The following is a 19,233-nucleotide window of genomic DNA, read 5'->3' on the forward strand; positions in this document are numbered from 1 at the left end:
TTTTGGAAAAATATTGATATTGCAATATAATTTTGTCACAGCACTGAGTTAATTGGAACCAAAATGTAATAACCCACAGATATCACATAAAAATAAGAGGTGAAGTATGAAAAATCATTTAACACAAAACTAATTTATTTCAAGAACATTTGAAATATGTGTGACTCATATCAAGCACATCTTTATCCATAGCAATCCTGAAGACAATATGTATTACAACCCACTGTTTTTCCCAGTCGTGAGAAATGAATCTGTGGGGATTCTGATAATGCTACATTGACTTCAGACGCCTTTTGCTAAATGGATGTAAACAGTGCCTATTGAACCACATTATATTTAGTTTATGTTCAAACAACCACATATCAATATGAGTTTAAAAAAAGCTACCACATTATTCAAACAAATATCTAATATTAACCAGTATCAACCAGTCAAAGTGATGCATCCTTTTGCAAAGATTACAGTACAGATTAATAAACACTGAGACAAACTCAGCATCTGGCTATTTACATTATAATGTTCCAATATGCAAGATGTTTTCTATAAATAAATTACAGATTCAGAGCAACATCCATGCAAGCTTGACGGCTAGCGATGAATTGGGGGTCCTGGATGAATGGCAAAGACGGCCAATGGCTGGCACTAGATAGAGTCCATTCCACGTGAGAATGAGGAGGAGAAGCCAAGGCCCATTCCCCTCTGGGTGTGTGTCTGCGATCGAGCCATTTCATACTGAACATCAAGATTCCTAAACATCTCCTCCTGCTTCTGAAGAGTCTTCAAGCCTTCATCGTTTAGTGGTTTGGCAGCTTCGACTTCATCCTCTCCCTGTTAAGACACCAAATTCAATATAACTCTGAGAAGTTTAGGTTTAGAAAGCTTAAAGAGTGGTGGACTGAAGATTTAACAGCAAATACCCATTAGTTGAGTATTTATACTTACTTTAATACCCATTAGTTTGCGGAATTTAACATTTTGGTTCTTGTTTCCAAAGTTTAGCTTCTCCCACAACTCAGCTGTCTGGGACTTGTCCTTCAAATCATAAGCATCATGTAATGATGAATATATAAAGACACTGGGCATTAAATGATCCTTTTACACAAACTGAGGAGGAAATGCTGGGCACGCATAAAAATGATGACTAATGAAGAAATAACGGCAAAATCCAATCTTACCCCCTCCTTTTTCCCCTGCCATAGCATTTTCCTCTTTTTCTCCTGGTCTGCAAACTTCATGGGGTTTACAGCGGATGGGTTATAGTAGCTGGGCACAGCAATACCAGTCTCTGCCAGTGTTTTTGCTTGAAGGGCTGCCATCTGCGCAGCCATGGCTATCTGAGGCGTGACCTGGGTCCCAGAGGCCAGGAGGGCCGCCACATTAAGGGCAGGGTGGGAGGTGGTCGCTGCAGCTGCAGCAGCTACTGCTGCAATAGGGGCAGTCACTGGAAACAAAATACACAGACCACCATAAGTAAGTGACTGAATCTTGACTCAAATAATCAATTTTAAAACTTGGCACAATCAGCCCTTCTTACCTGCAGCTATCTCCTGCTGTTGCTGCTGTTGTTTCTCCAACATTTCCTTCTCCTTCTGCTCTTGTAGCTTCTTGGCTCTCTCCAGCCTGGAAAGAAAAAGAGAGAAAAGATTGTTACTCATAAGGTTAAAAGCCTATTGTGCTCACTGCTGTGTGTTGTAATAGGACCTATATGCAAAAATTCATAGCTCAACATGTTGGAGACATCAGCCAGACTTTACATATATAGTGGTTGAGCATTTATGCCTTTATTTAAAAAGGGGACAGTAGAGATTTGTAAGGAAATAGAAAGGGAGGAAAAAAGGGGTAACATGCAACAAAGGTCCCCGGCCAGACTCTAAATGGTGATGTTGAAATTACATGGTCGGTGTCTTAAGATACCTAAAGCACTTGTACACCTCACCTATCTCAATTTTATGTTTCCTTTTTGTGTGTTTTTATTAACAACAATGCTCTCTGGCAAGTGCAACAAGGGTGAGAAGTCAGATTACAGCCAAACCCAACCACTTTCATCTGAATAACTTCAGAAATGAAGGGTGGCTGATGGTGAGTTTTAAAAATGTATTTCTCTGTAATGCTTCCTAATATGTGATTTGTCTGCTAGCCATCTAATCTTCTTAAAATGTAAGGCAGTAGTAGTGCAGTAAAAGTTAACTTTGTCTGTATAACAGGCTTTTTAAAAGCTTTGTAGCTGCTATTACACAGATACAATAAGCACCTCTACTATTTCTTGGATTTGGCCAGAACATAACGACCAACCGTCTATATTGTAAATGCCCTGTAAGCTGTTGCCTTGCCTTCTGGCCAGGGCCTCTTGTGCATCCATAGCTGCGTTTCGGCCCCGGAAGGCAGGTGGATTAACAGACCTGCTTCGACTCTTTCTGCGCACTTTCTCACTCCTTTTCTTTCGCTCCCTGGTGGAACAACCAAAAAAACCTCTATGAGCATACTGTTAATGACAAGTAGAACGTAAGCATGCAGGAACACAGGTAAAAAATACGTAACCACAAGAAATGCTGATATTTCCATTAAGCTCACCTGCTCTTACTGCGACTTCTGCTATGATGACGGTGTTTGGTCCTTGAACCTGAGCGAGACCTAGCCTTCTTCTTCCTGTCCCGGCTGCGTGATCGTGATCGCCGCTTGTCCTTACTTTTGCTGTGAGGCCGCCTGAAAGCAATTCATTTTAAGAACAGATGATCTACTGTATATCAAAAATGCCAAGTGTATTTAATGAGACCAGAAATTCGACAATAGACATCATGTTTGCCAATATTCTAACAAAGGTTCTAGCCTTCATTAATCCAGAAGCTATAACAGACCCTTGATCACAATGAATTTCCCTTTGCGTCATTAAACAAGTCAAAAGGACCGGCTGAACATATTCCTCTCTGCAGTTTAATCCGGACTAACCTCTCTCGTGAGTGTGACCTGGACACGCTCCTGCCCTTGGAGGGCCTCCTGTCTTTGCGTCTGGATCGCTCCTCTCCATTCTCTGCTGAAAGTCTCTCTGGCTCTTGCTGCTCGTCGGTTTTTCTGTGTGATTTTGATGGCTTCTCAGTGTCCCTCTTTCGTGCCTGTTTTAAGAAGAAGTTGTCTCTTTCAGGAAAATAGTGCAACAAAAAGAGTTAGTACCATGGCTTAGGGCAGAAGGTATGTAATAAATTTTGACAAGTTGAAAAAAATCCTTGTCATTTGAAATCCACTTTCATAACATACTATGTCATTCTGTGAACATGATTGCTAGTGTGGGCATTTCTGTAGTATGTACTAATTTGACTATTTCAATCTAATTATAGAAATTCCATCACAGACTAAAACTTCTTGTTCAGACTGCACCTTGGCCCATAAAAAAAACACGTTCTCTATCTCTTATTGTCTCTAAATGTAGAAGTTGAAGTAAATCATCAAACTTGATTCTTGCAGTTTTTGGGGTTGTACCCACATGGTTGAATGCACTGGGAGTCACTTTGGATAAAAACACCAGCTAAATACATTTTATGTAATAATGTTATTTAATTAATCAAACCAGCATGGTTGGAATCTCTCACAACTTGTTATAGTTTGCATTCAACCCATAACAGCTGATTCTCAGTAATAAAAACTTTGAACTGCTTTGAACTTGAACTGACTGAAAGGTAAAAGTAAGGATGGGCCACCAACTTACTTTTTACAGCTTCTTTACTTGTGTCATCCAAATCATACAACACACAATGATAATTGAACATGAAAAACACAGATACCCTTTCTAAATTAAAATGCATTTCTTCTTTCTATTTTTTGCCAGGTTTAATTTCCTATGCGCCACCTTATGTCAAATTCTCTTTATAGCAGAGTCACACCATCTCTATCTCATGTGAACATAGTTTGAAATAGGTCCTCATTAGTATGTAGCATATCCCTAAAGATTTGGGCAGTAGTTGTTACTATTTAAATATGCCCATCCCTAGCTGAAAGAGATACAAGAGTTAATTCCAATTTGCTTACTAATAGTGTGAGACAAATAGGAGTTTGAATGGCAGATATTTACCTGTCCCAGTAGTAGACATATTATTTTGCTATGTCAGCAGGGTCCTCTGTTCAGTCTCTTCGTGCATTAGCACGCTGAGTATGATTTATTATAGAAATGTTATCATGTGATCTACACACAGGATTTAACAAAAAAAAAAATCTGCTCTTCACCATTTACCATGGTTACAAACAATGACAGATATCCAAGGATGAAAGCTTCCTTTGAAACATGTCAACATAGGAAGGGTAAAAAATGACCCTTTCCATGCAACTATGCTCATCTCCATATAATTCTTTTGTTCTTAATTTTCGTTATTGAAACATATTTAACCAAATGAAATTTACTTACCTCCACCTAAAACTAACAAGGAAAACTTAAGGCCTTCAAAATCACATAAAATGTGTTTTTATTCATAGAAATTAATGTATTAATTACCTCTTTACTTCTGCTGCGACTCCGTCTGTATTTCCGGTCACCTGAAAACAGCAGGAAGCAGAGTGCTGACAAAAATACGTTACAAAAAACCCTTTCAGCAAACTTTTAAAAAGGAAAAAAAGGTTGTCAAGAGCAAATATGGAAAAAGACCGTGAAGCTACTGTAGATAGTAACGTATGAAGTTATTGGAGACAATTCTGCAGTAGTTTCTGTTGAGTAATTGATTGAGTTCTATGGACACGTTAAATCTGCACTTTGCAAAAGAACATGAGAGACTACATACTTTAAACAGTGATTGTGGTATATCTCAATATACTGCCCCCCCCCAAAATACAGTGAAGGGACCTCAGTCGCCTCACAATTGCAGACATGTCCCCAATTGTTCTGGCCTTTTCAGAACTGTCTGGGTATCATTACTGAATACTTACGTTTCCGGTCCCTGGAGCGGGACCTTGACCTTGAATGGTGGTGTTTGGAACTTCTCGGAGATCTGGATGACTCCATGCTGTGTTTTTTTCGGTGATTAACTGGGGAGCCTGTTCTGGTCAAGTCAACAGAGTCATTGTCACTTCCCTGGAAGTAATGGATAGGAGATACAAACACATCAGCAGCAAAATAGTATGCTTAAGCATTGATGTCCTTGTTGTATACCCTCCCAAAGGCAGCTGACAATGATGTTAAAGTACCAGTGTATGAGACTATTTCAAACTAAACATATTTAGGGCAATATAAGACATGTGTTTTAATGTGGCTGAAGGGATTACTTTAAGATTATTATCCTTGAATTATTTTGAGAGACAAAAACACACAGTTAAGAATTGTCAGTATCAACCGGTTTTGGCATGACGTAATGTTTATAAGTGTAAGAATTGTAGAAAATCTACGCATGTATGTACATACATACAATATGTGTTAGATGTTGTACGTGTGTGTGAGACACTGCATGTATGTTTGAATGAAAAAGGATAAAAATGATTGAAACATCTCTATTTACGACCACTAGTCAGCAGAGAAAATTTAAATAAAAATGTAATTCAAAAACTGTTTTAGTAAGGATGGGCTGAAGTGCTATAATAGCCCATCTTCTTATTAAACACACGGTTTAAACCGTTTGTTCATGCATTCTCTCTCGTATGTTTCACTTGGTATTCAAGATTCTGTTTTTGTTGTCTTATGCACAGCCTTTGGATGCACTTTTCAATTTACTGTAGCGGTTACATCTGTAGGGATACCATAGATTGTATGTTTATAAAAGATCGTGATCTATATAAGGTTCCTTGTTGTTAACATGTAACATCCGCGAATACGTTTTTTCGATCCAGTCATAATGTATTAAGTTAATGGCCCATTGGTTATTATCCATACAGACTCAAAGGCGCTTTCAAATGTGGTATCAATAATACTAATGTTACCTTAGTCCACTATAAAAGATCCATCTCACAGTAAATCACAATGTCTCTAGCTAAGCGTATTCGAAACACGACATCCGGGGAATTTTGGAGTATCATGAGAATGTTTTTTCGACCAAAATGTAGAGTTAGATTGTTACAGAAAGGGCAGACAAACAAAAACAAGCCAGTTAACAAGTATGCTATCAACATTAGCTATCTTAATCCTACTAACGTTACGTTCGCCATTCATACTTCACCAGAGAGCAATTCTAGCGTTAGCTAGCTAGGTAGCTAGCTAAGCTAACAAACGCTGGCCGCCATCTTTAACGTTAAGAAAAATAAAGTCTAAATAGAATCATAAACGTATACGTACGTTATTTAAATGTCCCTGCATTAATGTATGTATTATTATCGTTATACAATTATACTTACAGACATAATCCTGAAGCACACTTTGTAGGTTAACTTACACGGCTGCTTTGTTGACTGTCCAAACCAGAGGAACTTAGCTAGCTGATACAACTGCCGTAAGAGCCGTTGTCTTGCTAGCTCGGTTAAGTTAATTTGATCCGAGTTGCCAGGTTTTTCCTGTCGTATCCCCTACATTCAGCCAAATGCTGACAGTTGTCTTACCCGGACCGAGAAGGACCAAACTAGAAGCAAGGCCACGGCAAATATATTAAAATAGAACAAGTAATTACATTTTAACGAAGTAAATTCAAGTATATGTAGTTAAATATCAATTACGAGCTGTGCGAGATATTCAATTGTAACTACCACTGTGTGTGCAGAGCTTTGCAAATTTAATAATCTAGAATAAAACGAATAACGCTAGTAATCTTTGCTCTTTTAATTAAATAATTTGTAAAATGGGTTGTTAATTATTACAATTGATTGCAATTCAAAAATACATCAATTTTATGAATTATCTAATCTTTAAACCGTAAAATATATCCAACCTGGCAACGCTATGAGGCCTCAACATCCATGCGCAACATTTTTCCGGGTCAGGAAAGCATAGACATTTAAAGAAGGTAAAAGGTGAGGAAGGAAAGGTGCACCCTACAGGGTGTTGGGTGTGGGGAAGGTATAAGAATATGTGGTAGTAGAAGTATGGGCAGACAAAAAGAACATAGTAATAATAAATTATTATAACCCTTGTAAACAGTTAGAATTAAACAAACTAGAGAAAATGGAAGGCCAGGATAGAGATAAAGTTATATAGTCTGGAGATTTTAATGCCCACAAGTGGGGAGGGGAAAAGACAGACAATGGACAGGTGATTGAGGAGATAATGAATGATAGGAACTTAGTTTGTTTTAATTATGGTAGAAAGATTAGGATTGATGAACTGGTAAAGAGTCAGTTTCAGACGGTTGTGCTCAGAAGATAGTCACAGTAGGTGGATTTTCAAAAAGGCAGACTGGATGAGATTTATGGAAACAAGTGATTTATACATTATTTCAGTCCAAGAATCAAAAGATGTTAAATTAAATGAAAGTGGGTTGTGACAGAGTATTTATATGGCTGCAACACCAAAAAGTTCAGGAAAACTAGTGAGAAAACCGGTTCTATGGTTGAGTGATGAATGTGAAGAGGTAGTTTGGGAAAGGAACAGAGCTTTTAGAAGATTAAAAAGAACTCAAAACTTTCAACATTTGATTGAATATAAGAAAGCACAGGCAGTAGTAAGAAGAAGTACAAGGAAAAGGAAAAGAACATACTAGAAACATAACAAATAAGAATTCACGGTTGTAATAAATAACTAACCCGCTTTTTTATGTTTGTGTTTTCTTTCACAGCAATGCCCCTCTGTCTTTCTATATTTGTGACAAGAGTTCAACCTGAGGGACCGGCATCCATGATTCTTCAGCCTGGAGATAAAATCATTCAGGTATTCTGCTAAAATAACCAAGCTCTCGTCAAAGTTTTCCGTTATTATTTCAAGGTTTAGTGGGATTTTACTCCACGTTAACCAAACAAATCTGTCTCTTCTCACAGGCAAATGGCTACAGCTTTGTGAATATAGATCATGGGTATGCAGTGTCCCTCCTGAAGACGTTTCTGAACACTGTGGATTTGACTATCATCAGAGAAGCGCAAGCATAGACTCAACTAAGACCTCTAAAGAAGAGGGACATGAGAAAAGAGTCGAACAGAGACATTTTTGTTGACTCTCATATTTTTATACACCGAGGAGACTGACCTGTTATCTGTCGGGACTATTTATAGAAGAGATCTCCGTAGCCTTGATTAAACAGGGAAAACCACTGAATGTAGTGGATCAAAGTGAGACGGCGGCAAACCTCTGCAAGTACGAGTCCTCAGAAGGCCATCACTGTGGTATATATATTTTTATACAAAAGAAGCTGAAGATGTGACCTGCTCTGATGCAAATGGTTACTGTGGTCTCTGTACAGATCTTTTTTTTTTTTTTTTTGTCCCAAACTCATAATTCTTAATCACAATAGATTTAGGTTGTAATCCGTCAGATTGACAAAGCCACTGGGGGGCAGAGCTCCCCCCGCCAATAGCCATTTTTTTTTTTAAAAAATTTTTTTTAGAGTTGAAACCATTTTTGGGCTCCTGCGTTAATTTTTGGGGGCAATGTTACGGGCCTGTGGGGCAGAGGGGCAAGGGGGGTTTGATTTTTTTTTTTGGAAAGGTTTTTTTTTTTCCTTCGGGGGGAGGAAGAGGGAAAGCTCCGCCTGGTTCCATAAAACCCGTGACCCCCCAGCGTACAAAACACTTCGTTCCCCTTTTTCCCACAGCGCCGCCACATCACCCACCGACCAACCTTGCGGTGGAAAAACCCCCCGCATTGAAGCTTCGAGAGTGGGGGATTCCGTGGGATTAAAAGGATGTTAAATGGGAAAGGAGATTTAAAAATTTGGGAAAATGGGAGGGGTTGGGCGCCGTTTGTAAAGCGGCCCCGGGCTAAAAAACCAACATTTGTACTTAGCTTTTAATGTTTAAAAACCGGTATAAATTTTGGGGTCACTTTTTGTACTTTACACAATTTTTAACTTGGAAATTTTTAATTTAAAACCAAAATTAAATGTTACACCTAAAGGGAAATGTTTAAATCTAAGAAACAAATCTAAATCTAAATTTTAAACTAAAACTAAAATTTTTTCTAATTAATGTTAAAACTAAATATTAATTAAATCAAAATTTTAAACTAAACAAACAAATGTTAAATCAAAATTTAAAACTAAATCTAATGTTAAACAAACAAATGTTTAAAACTAATATTAACTAAAACTAATGTTTAATCAAATCTAATCTAAATGTTAATCTAAATTTAAATCTAAAACTAATTTAAATCTAATCTAAAAGTTTAATCTAAAAATAAATTAATCTAAATGTTAAAACTAAACTAAATCCCCCATCTCCCCCCCTTTCATCCGCTTACCGGGATCGGGGCCCGGGGGGGGCGCTCCCTGGGGACCCCAAACTTCCCCTTTCCCCACCCCACAACCAGTCCGCGGGGGATCCCAGGGGTTCCCCGGCCAGGTTGGATATAATCCTCCACCCTTTCCCGGTCTTCCCCGAGGCCCCCTCCCCTGGACGTTCCCGGAACCCTCCCAGGGGGCGCCCAGGGGGCATCCTTCCCCGAGCCCAACCACCTCAACTGGCTCCTTTCACGCGAAGGACGGCTCTACCCGAGCTCCCTCGGGTACTGAGCTTCCCCCTATTTCCCAAGGGAAAAAGCCAGCCACCCCCTGAGGGAAAACCCCCTTTTGGGCCGCTTACCCCGGATTCGTTTTTTGGTCAAACCCCCCCTTATACCAAGGGGAGGGAAAAGAAAAATTTCCCGAATCGAGAGCTTTTCCTTTGGGGCGCTCCTTTTTTTCACAACGGGGCGATAAACGGAATTAAAACCGCCCCGCTGCTCCGATTCTCCCACCATCTCACGCCCAGTCCCCCAACTTTCGCGAACAAACCCCAAGGTACTTGAACTCCTTTACTTGGGGGAAGGACCCCCCCCACCCGAAAAAACCCCCTCCATCTAATCTAAAAAGTTAAAACTAAAAATTTTGGGTGAAACTAAATTTACTTTTCAAATTAAATGTCGGTAACCCCAATACCAAAATAAAAAACTTGAGGGGGTCGGGGGGGTTTATGTCAAAAAAACAATAAAAAAACCTTCATTGGGGGATAGGATTTTGAAAATTTTGGGTAACCCGTGAAAATACACCAAATAATAAAAAACCACAGTTGGGGAAAACGTATTGAAAGAAATTTTAGTTTTTAGTGGGCAATTTTTATTAATGGTGTGGGAATTAAGAAAATTTAGCCCGCCCCCCGGGGGGGCTCCCTTTTACTGGTCCCCTAAAATTTGCTTGCATTTTAAGGGCAGGGAAGAGCCTATCCCGCCCATTTCACGGTTATCCAAATTCAAGAGGGCCCTATTTCCCAAAGAGAGGATTTTATTCGTTATTTGACACTATAAACATACACTGCCTCCTCGAGCTTTTTTTTGGTACTTCCGGTTACCGACATTTTTAATTTTCCCTATTACTAAATTTTTTTTCACCGAAACATTTAAAATTTAAAATTTTGATTAGATTTAAAAATTTTGATTTATTTTAAAATTTTGATTTAACATTTAGATTTAATTTAAAATTTAGATTTTGATTTAACATTTAGATTTAGATTTAATATTAATTTAACATTTAGATTTGATTTAAAATTTAGTTTTTGTTTAGATTTAAAATTTAATTTAAAAAATTTGGGTTTAAATTTTGTTTAGATATTTGATTTTTAAAATTTAACATTTTGGGTTAACATTTAAAATTTTGGGTTTTAAAATTTAAAATATTTTCCAAAATTGACAAATTTGTTGTTAAAAGTGCAAGAAAATACCCTCAAAATTTTTTACCCGGTTTTTTTAAACCTTATTTTTAAAACTAAATTTGGAAAAAAAATGGGCTGTTATTTTCAAAACACGAGCCGCTTTACAAACGGGGCCCCCCGAGGGGGAGGTATAGCAGGTTTTTCCCCATCCTTAATCTGATTTTGCCAAACAAAGCTTTTTTTTTAAAACAAAGTTAGACATTTTTGGGAAACCCCTATTTTGCTCTAAAAGGGGGAGTGTGAGAGGAGAATTAAAAACCCCGACAACAAGAGGGGGTAGCTATGCCACTCCCTACTTGATCCTTTTTTTTTTCCCCCAAAAAGGGGAAAACACCCTGTATTTTCCCAAAAAAGTAAAAAAAAATTTTTTTAAGCAAAGGAAAAACACGGCGGTTTTGCTAGTTAAACCAAAACAAATTTTTAAAATTTTGGACTGAAGGTTAAAAACAGCAGCAAAAGACCCAAAGTATTTAAAAAAAAGCAGGTCAACGGTTTGGCCAAAAATGTTTTTTTTTTTTAAAAAGGGGTTTATCTTTCAGGCAAAGGGAAAAGAGTGGGAAAAAGTGTTTTTTTTGGGGAGGGGGTTTTCCTCTGTCCGTTTAATTTTTTTCATGGGAGAAACCACGTTTTCCTTTTTTTGGGCTAAAAATGGATCAGCTTTTATTTTGATCACTTTGGAGCTTTTTTTCTTGCTGGGGAGTAGGTCGGGAGAAAAATTTGTCAAGCCCCTGCCCGAAGTTGATAGGGAGGACCTTGCCCCCAAAACCAAGAAATTTTACATTTTCACCTTTGCAGAAAAGGGCAAAAGTAAGCCTCTTTTTCATTCAGAAAATGGATGCTTTTTTTTTTTAAACAGTTTTTAGTGATCACGAGGATTTTACATGAATTTTATGTAAAGAAAAAAATCTTTTTTGTAATGAAAAAGCACAGAAAAAATAACAGCTTTGTTTAAAAAAAGATTTTTTGCATTGGTGAAAAGTGAATGTTGTGTCACTTTCCCCAAGAAGAGCTTTTAGTTTGTCACTTGATTAAAAAATCCGAGTTTTTTTGGGAAAAATAATTTACAGCGTTGAAAATCCAGAAAAACTGCTTTCGAACATTCCAAAGTTTGCAAAAAAGGGTCAAAAGGAAAGGTTTTTTTAAAAGGGAAAAATGTCACTCTTGTTAATATCTTTCCTGGTTAAAGAAAACTCTTGAGAGGTTTTTCCCAAAAAGAAAGGAAATGCAAAAAGTAGTAAAGGCTGAACAAAAATGTGTGACCCCAAATTTTTGTAAAAAATTTCAACCGGGTTTTTCCTCGTTTTGTTACAGGGAGTGTGTCTTACTGTTCCCACGTTTTAAAGTTTCCCCCCTAAACACTGTGGAAATTAAACCCAAAATTAATCCCCCTTTTTTAAATACAGTCACCTTTTAAGTGGTTCTAAGTAAAGCTGTTTTTTTTTTTAAAAAGCTAAATCTAAAATTGGTCATTTTTTTTAAAAAATTATAAAATGGTTTTTCCCCAATTTTTCCACAGAGTAGTTTTTTAAAATGAAGTTTTTTGATTAATTTTGATGGGGGTTTGTTTTGACTTTTAAAGGGGGGGGGGGGGGGGATTTTGGGGCATTTTATTTCAGGGAAAAAAAATCGGACTCAAAGATACTAGAAGATAAAACATTTTTTTCATTATGTCGGTGGGTTTTCATATGCCCCCCACTTTCTTTATTTAGCTTCAGTGGTTTTTAGACCTTAAATAAAATTTGGGAAATACTTTTTAAAAATTTGGGGGAAAAGAATTAATAACGGCAATAGGACTTGGATTGAAAAAACCGCAATAAATGAAAGCAGAGGCACTCTTTTTGGTTATATAGATTTCTGGTTTTCTCTGGAAACAGCCACAGCGAGTGATGATGATATGTTTTATCCAACACCAGTTTTTTGTAAAAATTCTTTTTAAGAAACCCTGGGAAAAAACAAGCCTTTTTAGAACGGATTTTTCGTTTCATTTCATCTCGGGTTCTCTTTAAAGAGAACGGTACAGTGACGCCAGTGGCATGGCAGGGATTTTTTTAGGCTGCTTTGGTTAAGATAAGAGTGTACAGCGTTAATTAGCGGCTGCACAGAATCCAAAAAGGGAATTTAACCCTACTTAGGGTAAATTGGTGTGTGGTGTTACAGACCCCTGTTTGTTTCTTTGTCAGTTAAACGTGTAAAGGGCCCTTTTACTACTCAAACCATGCTGATGTTTTAATTGTTTGCATTAAAAACCCTCTGTTTCCTCTAAAATTTAAAATTTATTTTATTATTTTCTTCAGGGTCATTTTTCCATGAAGTGTACAAAAAATTTTTTACATTTTGGACTAGATCAGACGGGGGGAAGGTTGTGTGAATGTTTGTTCTGTAGTAAAAAAACTGGGCCATATTGGTGCCACCCGGCCAAACCAGTTTTCCTCCCTTTTTTCCTTTTCTATATTTATTGGTAATGATATTATATCCTCACCCTATTTTAGCTGGTTTGAATTTTTTGTATGTGTGAGGAAGCAACTTTGTTTGTTTTACAACCCTAATGATGCTAATTACTTAAGAAAAGTTTAGATTACAAAAAAACTTAACTTGGGGTTTGTATAGAAAAAAATGTGCAGCAATTTAAAGGAAAAACAAAACATATGTAGTGTAGACATTTCCAAATGTGGTTTTACCGTTCATTTTTAGATGATGTTGACAAAGGAAGGGCCCCAGGTTTTGACTTTTGTTTTTTTTTGCATGGCTACAGCTTCAGTACGTCTGTCCCCCTTTTTGAAGGGACCTGTTGTTAGGCCCTTTTAAGCCACATATTTTTATGACATCTGAAAACCACTTAATTTTTTAAGCCTTTTGTTTTAACTAACCTCAAAAAGGGTAAAAAAACAAAAAAAAAACAATTTATAAAAAAACAGTGAATTTTGCTTTTGTTTTTTATAAATCCAAAACCAATGAATTGATTGGGGTGACAAATGACTCGGGGCGGGGTTTTGGTTTTTGGGTTGTCCGGATGCTCCCCAAAACCAAGAAACACCCGGCCCGTTGTTTTTAAGTTAAGGTCAAAATTATCCTCCCAAAACCGAAAAAAAAGGCTGGTTTTTTTAATTTTAATTCCCAAACTTAATCGGACAAGGGCACTTTTAAAAGGAAAAAAATTTATTATCCAAAATCGGGAACAAGTATCCTTTTTAATCTAGAAATAAAAGACTAATTTTTTATCTGAATTAGAGCGATAAAAATTAAAGAAGTTAGCATTTTTTTTGAGCTTTAGGACCTGGGGGAAAAAAAATTAAGTAAGACATAAAGAAGGGTTATGAATTTAAGATGAGAAATGCTTTTTTGAAAAATGACAAATTTCCCGTTTATCATTAATAAGTCAGAAGGTCACCCGCCGTCCACAGCAGAGAACGGCACCCGGTAAGGAGGGGGGAAGAGAAGAAAAAGATAAATAGTGAGTAAGAAAAAAAATTGTTGTTTATAAATCACTGAAAACCCAGGTTTACAAAAAAACTGTTATTCCCCTTTCAGTCAAGCAGAGGCTGAAATAGCGGGAGGACAAAAGCTTTGTGAAAGGTTTGTAAAAACAATTTTTGAATTAAAGAGTAGAATAAGATACTTTTTAATAATAATCAAAAAAAATTACAAACAAAAACTTTTATTTTTTTTTAATTAGATATCAAGTCACTTCTCTTCAGAAGAATCGTACTCCCCTTTGGGCCCCAGGAAAGAGCGGCGGCTGGGAGAGGGAAAAATAAATAATGGTCGTAAGATAGACAAATTTTTTTTTTAATTACAAAATAGTGATATTATATGAAGCATGGATGAACATAAGTTGGGTAGGTACTATTTTGTTTTGTAGAAAACTGTTGAAGCTGTACTTATTTTTTTCATCCACAGTGAACGCAGGACTCGGGGTGGAAAAAAATAAGAATGGTTAGAAAAACGGACAAATAATTTTTGAACTAGAAGTGAATAATGAAAAAGCAGGTGTGGATAGAGTGTTTTTTTTTGTCTTTAATTATTTTTTTAAGAGACGCCCGTCCCTACTTTTTCGCCACAGGAACAACAGGAGGGGGTGGAGTAGTCAGATAAAGTCAGACAAAATGGTAGTAAGATAAAACAATCCTAAATTTGAAATTTAAATAATACATATTTTATTTGTTACTGCCCCTTTTTGAATTTTAAATTTGGGCTTTTTTTAACCTGGGAGAAGTTTAAAAAACTGCCCTTGGGGACTTTAAATTGGTCCTTTGGGCCCATGAGGTTTGTTAATATTTTTGGATGGCGGTTTTTTGCAGGGCCAGGCATTCCATAGTTGAGACAGGGAAAAGTGTTTTGTTTCTCTTTGATTTTGCATATTTTTCCTGTTCTTATTTTAGGAGTTTTTTTTAGCGATAGATTTAGTGTTTAAGGGGGGCTGTCTCAGCCCTAAAATGCGGGCGCTTTACATTCACACACCCCAATGTGGGCGACTTAATTAAAGCCCGGGGTTTTCTTGGTGAGGGTTTTCCGGGGTTTCCCAAATTTTGGTGTTTTTTTTTGTTGGTGTCAGTGCATTTCCATCAATGAGTATGGGAGTAAAGGCTCTGTTTCTTTTTAAATTGAAGCTTTTTTTCAAGCGTTTACATCGTGCAGTTTTTTACCCCTCCATGCACGCAGTGCGTCAGCTTCACGAAAGGGAGGGATTTTTGTTTTCATTTAAAACGCGCCCCAAGTGAAGGTTCCTTGCCCCCCCAGACGCAAAAGAAATTTTGTCTTCATCGCCCCGCAAGACGCAAAAAACCCCGGTTTTCATCACCCCCCCGCCAGACGCAAAGGCACCCTTTTTTCCACACCCCCGCCAGCGAAAAGGTACGCACGGGGTTGACACCCCGCCAGAGCAAAGATCCTGAGGCTAAAGGGGGCCTGCAAGACGAAAAGGGGCCGGCCGTCAGGGTGACAGAAATCAGGACTTCCCCCATACATATTGAAGAGATACACAAATAATTTACAAAAATTTCCCAAACAAGCCCCAGTGCAAGACGTACTTGGGGTGTTGACACCCCCGGCCAGACGAAAAGGGGCTACCTTGTCTCATCAGCCGCAAGACGCAAAGGACCCTTTTTTTTTCATCAGCCCCGCCGAGCAAAGGCTACAGCAGGGGGTCGACAGCCCGCAGACCAAGGTACCTGAGGCTCACAGGCCGCAAGACGCAAAGGGGGCCCGTCAGGGTGAAAAATACAGTCGACGTCCCATGAAAAATAAAGAGATAAAAAAATGTATTTTCACCCCAAAAGTACCATGGGAACCTTTGGCCTACGTGATGTGGAAGGATGAAGGGCGGGGTAGGGAAATTTGCTCCAAGTTTCAAGGGGGGAGTAGCCCCCCCTGTAGATTTAATAAAAGCCCAACATGCCCCATTCCACTCTTTGCAGGAGTCTCCCCCTTTTGCGCTCTCGGTGCTTTCCCCCGGGCCCCGAGGCCGGGGTTTGGGAAAGGGATTTCCCTGTCAGACCAAACTACAGGACGACTGACCGGATGAGCCAGACCCGGGGCAGGATATAAAGTCCAACAAATTTCGTTTTCCCCCTCTTTTCCCCTTGTTCTGCCCTCTTAAAATTTGTCTACCTGTCCCGGCCGAAAATTGTCAACATCAGGTATGATAGGACGAAAATTTTTTGCAGGGGATCAGCAGGGGCGCGGGGATGGGAAAAGGGGTAATGACTTGGTGAAAAGAAAAGGCATGGGGGGGTTGAGGATAAGGGGAGGAACAGCTTTGGGGAACAGATGGGAACACAAGGGAACATCAAGGAAAACCCTAGGAAACCATAGGGAAAGCATGGGGGAAAACCATAGGGATCAGTAGGGGCAGGTAGGGAACGGGTAGTAAAAGGGGGAGTAAAAGGGTAGAAAAGGGGGGTAAAAAAGGAAAAAGGGAATTTCTTGTCTTTCCCCCTCCCCCCCAATTTTGCAGTGGGGAAAAATTTCTACCTCCCCATTACCTCCTGAGGTCAGCCCCTTAAACCCAGTTCCTGAAGCCCAGCCCGAAGCCCAGCTTCCTGAAACCCCTCCCGGATTTGGGTTTTAGGGGGCGCACAGGACAGGGGGGTCAGGGTTCGGGGCCCCAAAAAACCCCCTGAGGATTTAAAAATAAATTTAAAAAGTAATTTTCCCCTTCCCAAAAAACAGACTTAAACAGGGGATTTCTTTAATTAATATTTTCCGATGCGTTAAAACCCGGTGGGGAAAATAACCAAAGGGAAAACGGGCCATAGCCACATCAAAATCAAATATGGGGTGTCTGGTGTATTTTTTTATATTATTATATTTTTATTTTTTATTTTTAAAAAATTTTGGCAGGACGATTTTCTCCAATTTGCTTCAGTAATATCTAAAAGTTTTTTTTTTAGTAATTTCAGATAAAAGGTACATTTTAGAAAAGGCATATTGACCCCCAAATGTAAAGCAGATTTACTTTCATTTTTTAATGGAAAAGGTAAGGGATGCAGTTAATTTTAAATAAGAGAAAATCATGAAAAGCTATCTTATGGAGACGGGTCAAAAGATTTAACAGGAAAAGGGCAGGGGCTTTAGATCACTTTTTCCCTGAGCTGTCAACTTGTTTGGGACCTGGATTTAGAAAACGTTTATTCGCCTAAAAATTTTTTCCACTCTTTTTCAGTTTTCGGGGCCTCCAGACACGTGTTTGTAAAAGCTGACCATGCTCAAATTACACAAAATACTTTAATGATTTTAACAATTTTTTATTTTAAAAAACAAGTTGATGGGGTGCTGTGAGAGGGCTTTGACATTTCGTCAGGCAATAAAGTGCGCAGACATGTTAAAAGTGAGAATTTTTCCAAACAATCATTTGATTTTCCTTTTTAGAGCACAGTAGGTAATAAGGGACTGAAGAGCAAAAGGGATCCCGGTTTAAATATTTTGTCAGTTGACATTTCAGTACTAGTCTTTCCAGCAGGGGAAAAATATGAAATTTGATTTTTCAAAAGGAAAAATTCACATAAAAGACCGTTTAAAATTTCCGTTTTTCTTTTAAAAATTCTGTATTTAATAAAAAAAAAAAGTCAGTTGTATAAGCAGTAGGAAGTGCCTAATTCGTCTGTTGCATACATTCCGGTGTAGGTGGCTCTGACTCTTCAGTGATTAGGAAAAAGAGATGTGTCCATGACACGTGGGAAAATTTTTTTTTTCCCAAAAGATGGTTTAACGTTTTCAAAAATGTTGAAAAACACAGAGTGCAAAAAGTTGAGCGTAAAGAATGGACGTAATAGCACGCTTAAACGCCAAAACAACAGCGTTTCCAAAAAAAAAAACCCTAGCAAAATGGGCATCTTCGCAAATTTAAATTTTTTTATTTTAGCCATTTCCCCAAATTTTATTTTATTTCCATGGTTTCCTTCAGCAGCGGAGGGGGACTGTGGCCTCTGAACGCAGGATGTGCACAGGCCCGCAGCAACCCCCAACCCCCATCCTTATTTTAAAGTTTTCAAGAGAATACAGGGAACAAGCAAAGCATATTCAATTTTTGCAAGCAAAAGTCGTAGAAACTCGGGGGATTTCGAAGAGTTAGTTTTAGGTCTAACTGAGACACTTTTGTTTGTATCCCTTATTCAACTCAAAAATAACATGATCGAAATCTGGGAACACTTACAAGGTAAGTCTTTTCAAGAACAGAAGTATCTCCGGTAATTTTTAAACAGCGAAGTACAGAGGGGCCTCAAAATAACGTGCAAAAGATTTGATTCACGCCGTTTAACGTTTTAAGTTCATCGTTTTCCCTGGTGCACAGGAAAATGTATTTTTTTTGCATTTTTTCGAAAAAGGCCCTGCCATTTGAAAAACCCTATTAATATTTTTGACAAAAAAAAGTGTTTTAAACCCAGCTACACCCTTATTAACATAATTCCCAAAATCCCCCATACTCAGTACATTTTTTACCATTAAAAATTTTATTTAACGAGGGAAAACGGCAAGTGTCACCAAAAAATTGTTTTTTCAACAGGCCAAACAAAAAATAATAATTCTCATTTAATAAAAATTAAAACAATTTAAAAGCCAAATTTTTCAAATTGCCTTTTAAGGATTTTAAAATTTTAAAAGTAATAAATACATTTTGGCATAAATTTAAAAGAGTCTCAGGGAAAATGAATCTCCGGTGGGACGGTCGACAGCGCAGGGGGTCCCTAGAAGTCATTTTGCAGAAATTTCCCGAGGTTTTACTGTAGTTTTATGCGTAGGTTTTTTTTAGGTACAGTTTTTTTTTTGAAGTTTTTTTCCAGGTGATAAGTCTCCAAGAATTTCAAATTCCGGGGGTTTTTTTTTAAGGTAAAATTTGGGCAAGCCCAAAGAAAAGAAATCAAAAGGGCCCGCAGCAACATCCCCTTGGGACCACATTAAACATTTGTTGCCATGACTTTTTAGGAGCGTGCGAGGTGGGGGGTGAGGAAAAGAGAGAAATTTAAAAAATATGATAAAAAAAATATAAATTTTAAATTGTTGGAT

General features: G+C 38.0%; 1 protein-coding gene across 3 annotated transcripts; it reads right to left on the reverse strand.

The window, feature by feature from the left end:
- Window positions 1-116: 116 nt before the first annotated feature.
- On the reverse strand, window positions 117-6,484 carry rsrc2 (arginine/serine-rich coiled-coil 2). 3 transcript variants are annotated; one of them, XM_032517087.1, is made up of 10 exons: window positions 6,304-6,484; window positions 4,909-5,053; window positions 4,481-4,521; window positions 2,947-3,110; window positions 2,572-2,703; window positions 2,400-2,447; window positions 1,535-1,620; window positions 1,176-1,441; window positions 943-1,032; window positions 117-828 (listed from the first exon to the last, which is right to left on the reverse strand). In XM_032517087.1, exons 1-10 carry the CDS (start codon window positions 6,307-6,309, stop codon window positions 643-645), a joined length of 1,164 nt encoding a protein of 387 aa, XP_032372978.1. In that variant the 5' UTR covers window positions 6,310-6,484; the 3' UTR covers window positions 117-642. The 3 variants fall into 3 exon arrangements, with proteins under 3 accessions (XP_032372978.1, XP_032372977.1, XP_032372979.1); XM_032517086.1 differs by having other exon boundaries at window positions 2,331-2,447; XM_032517088.1 differs by having other exon boundaries at window positions 2,331-2,447; window positions 6,342-6,436.
- Between the last annotated feature and the right edge of the window lie 12,749 nt (window positions 6,485-19,233).

This window comes from Etheostoma spectabile, chromosome 5, assembly GCF_008692095.1.
Source record: "Etheostoma spectabile isolate EspeVRDwgs_2016 chromosome 5, UIUC_Espe_1.0, whole genome shotgun sequence".
Classification (NCBI taxonomy): Eukaryota; Metazoa; Chordata; class Actinopteri; order Perciformes; family Percidae; genus Etheostoma; species Etheostoma spectabile.

Bases quoted from the DNA above. Each gene is read 5' to 3' on its own strand.
- rsrc2 (XM_032517086.1), bottom strand. The intron at 3,111-4,480 runs GTAATTAATACA...TTCTTAAAACAG, and splicing joins GTCGCAGCAGAAGTAAAGAG to GCACGAAAGAGGGACACTGA. The intron at 1,442-1,534 runs GTAAGAAGGGCT...TTTTGTTTCCAG, and splicing joins ACAGCAGGAGATAGCTGCAG to TGACTGCCCCTATTGCAGCA.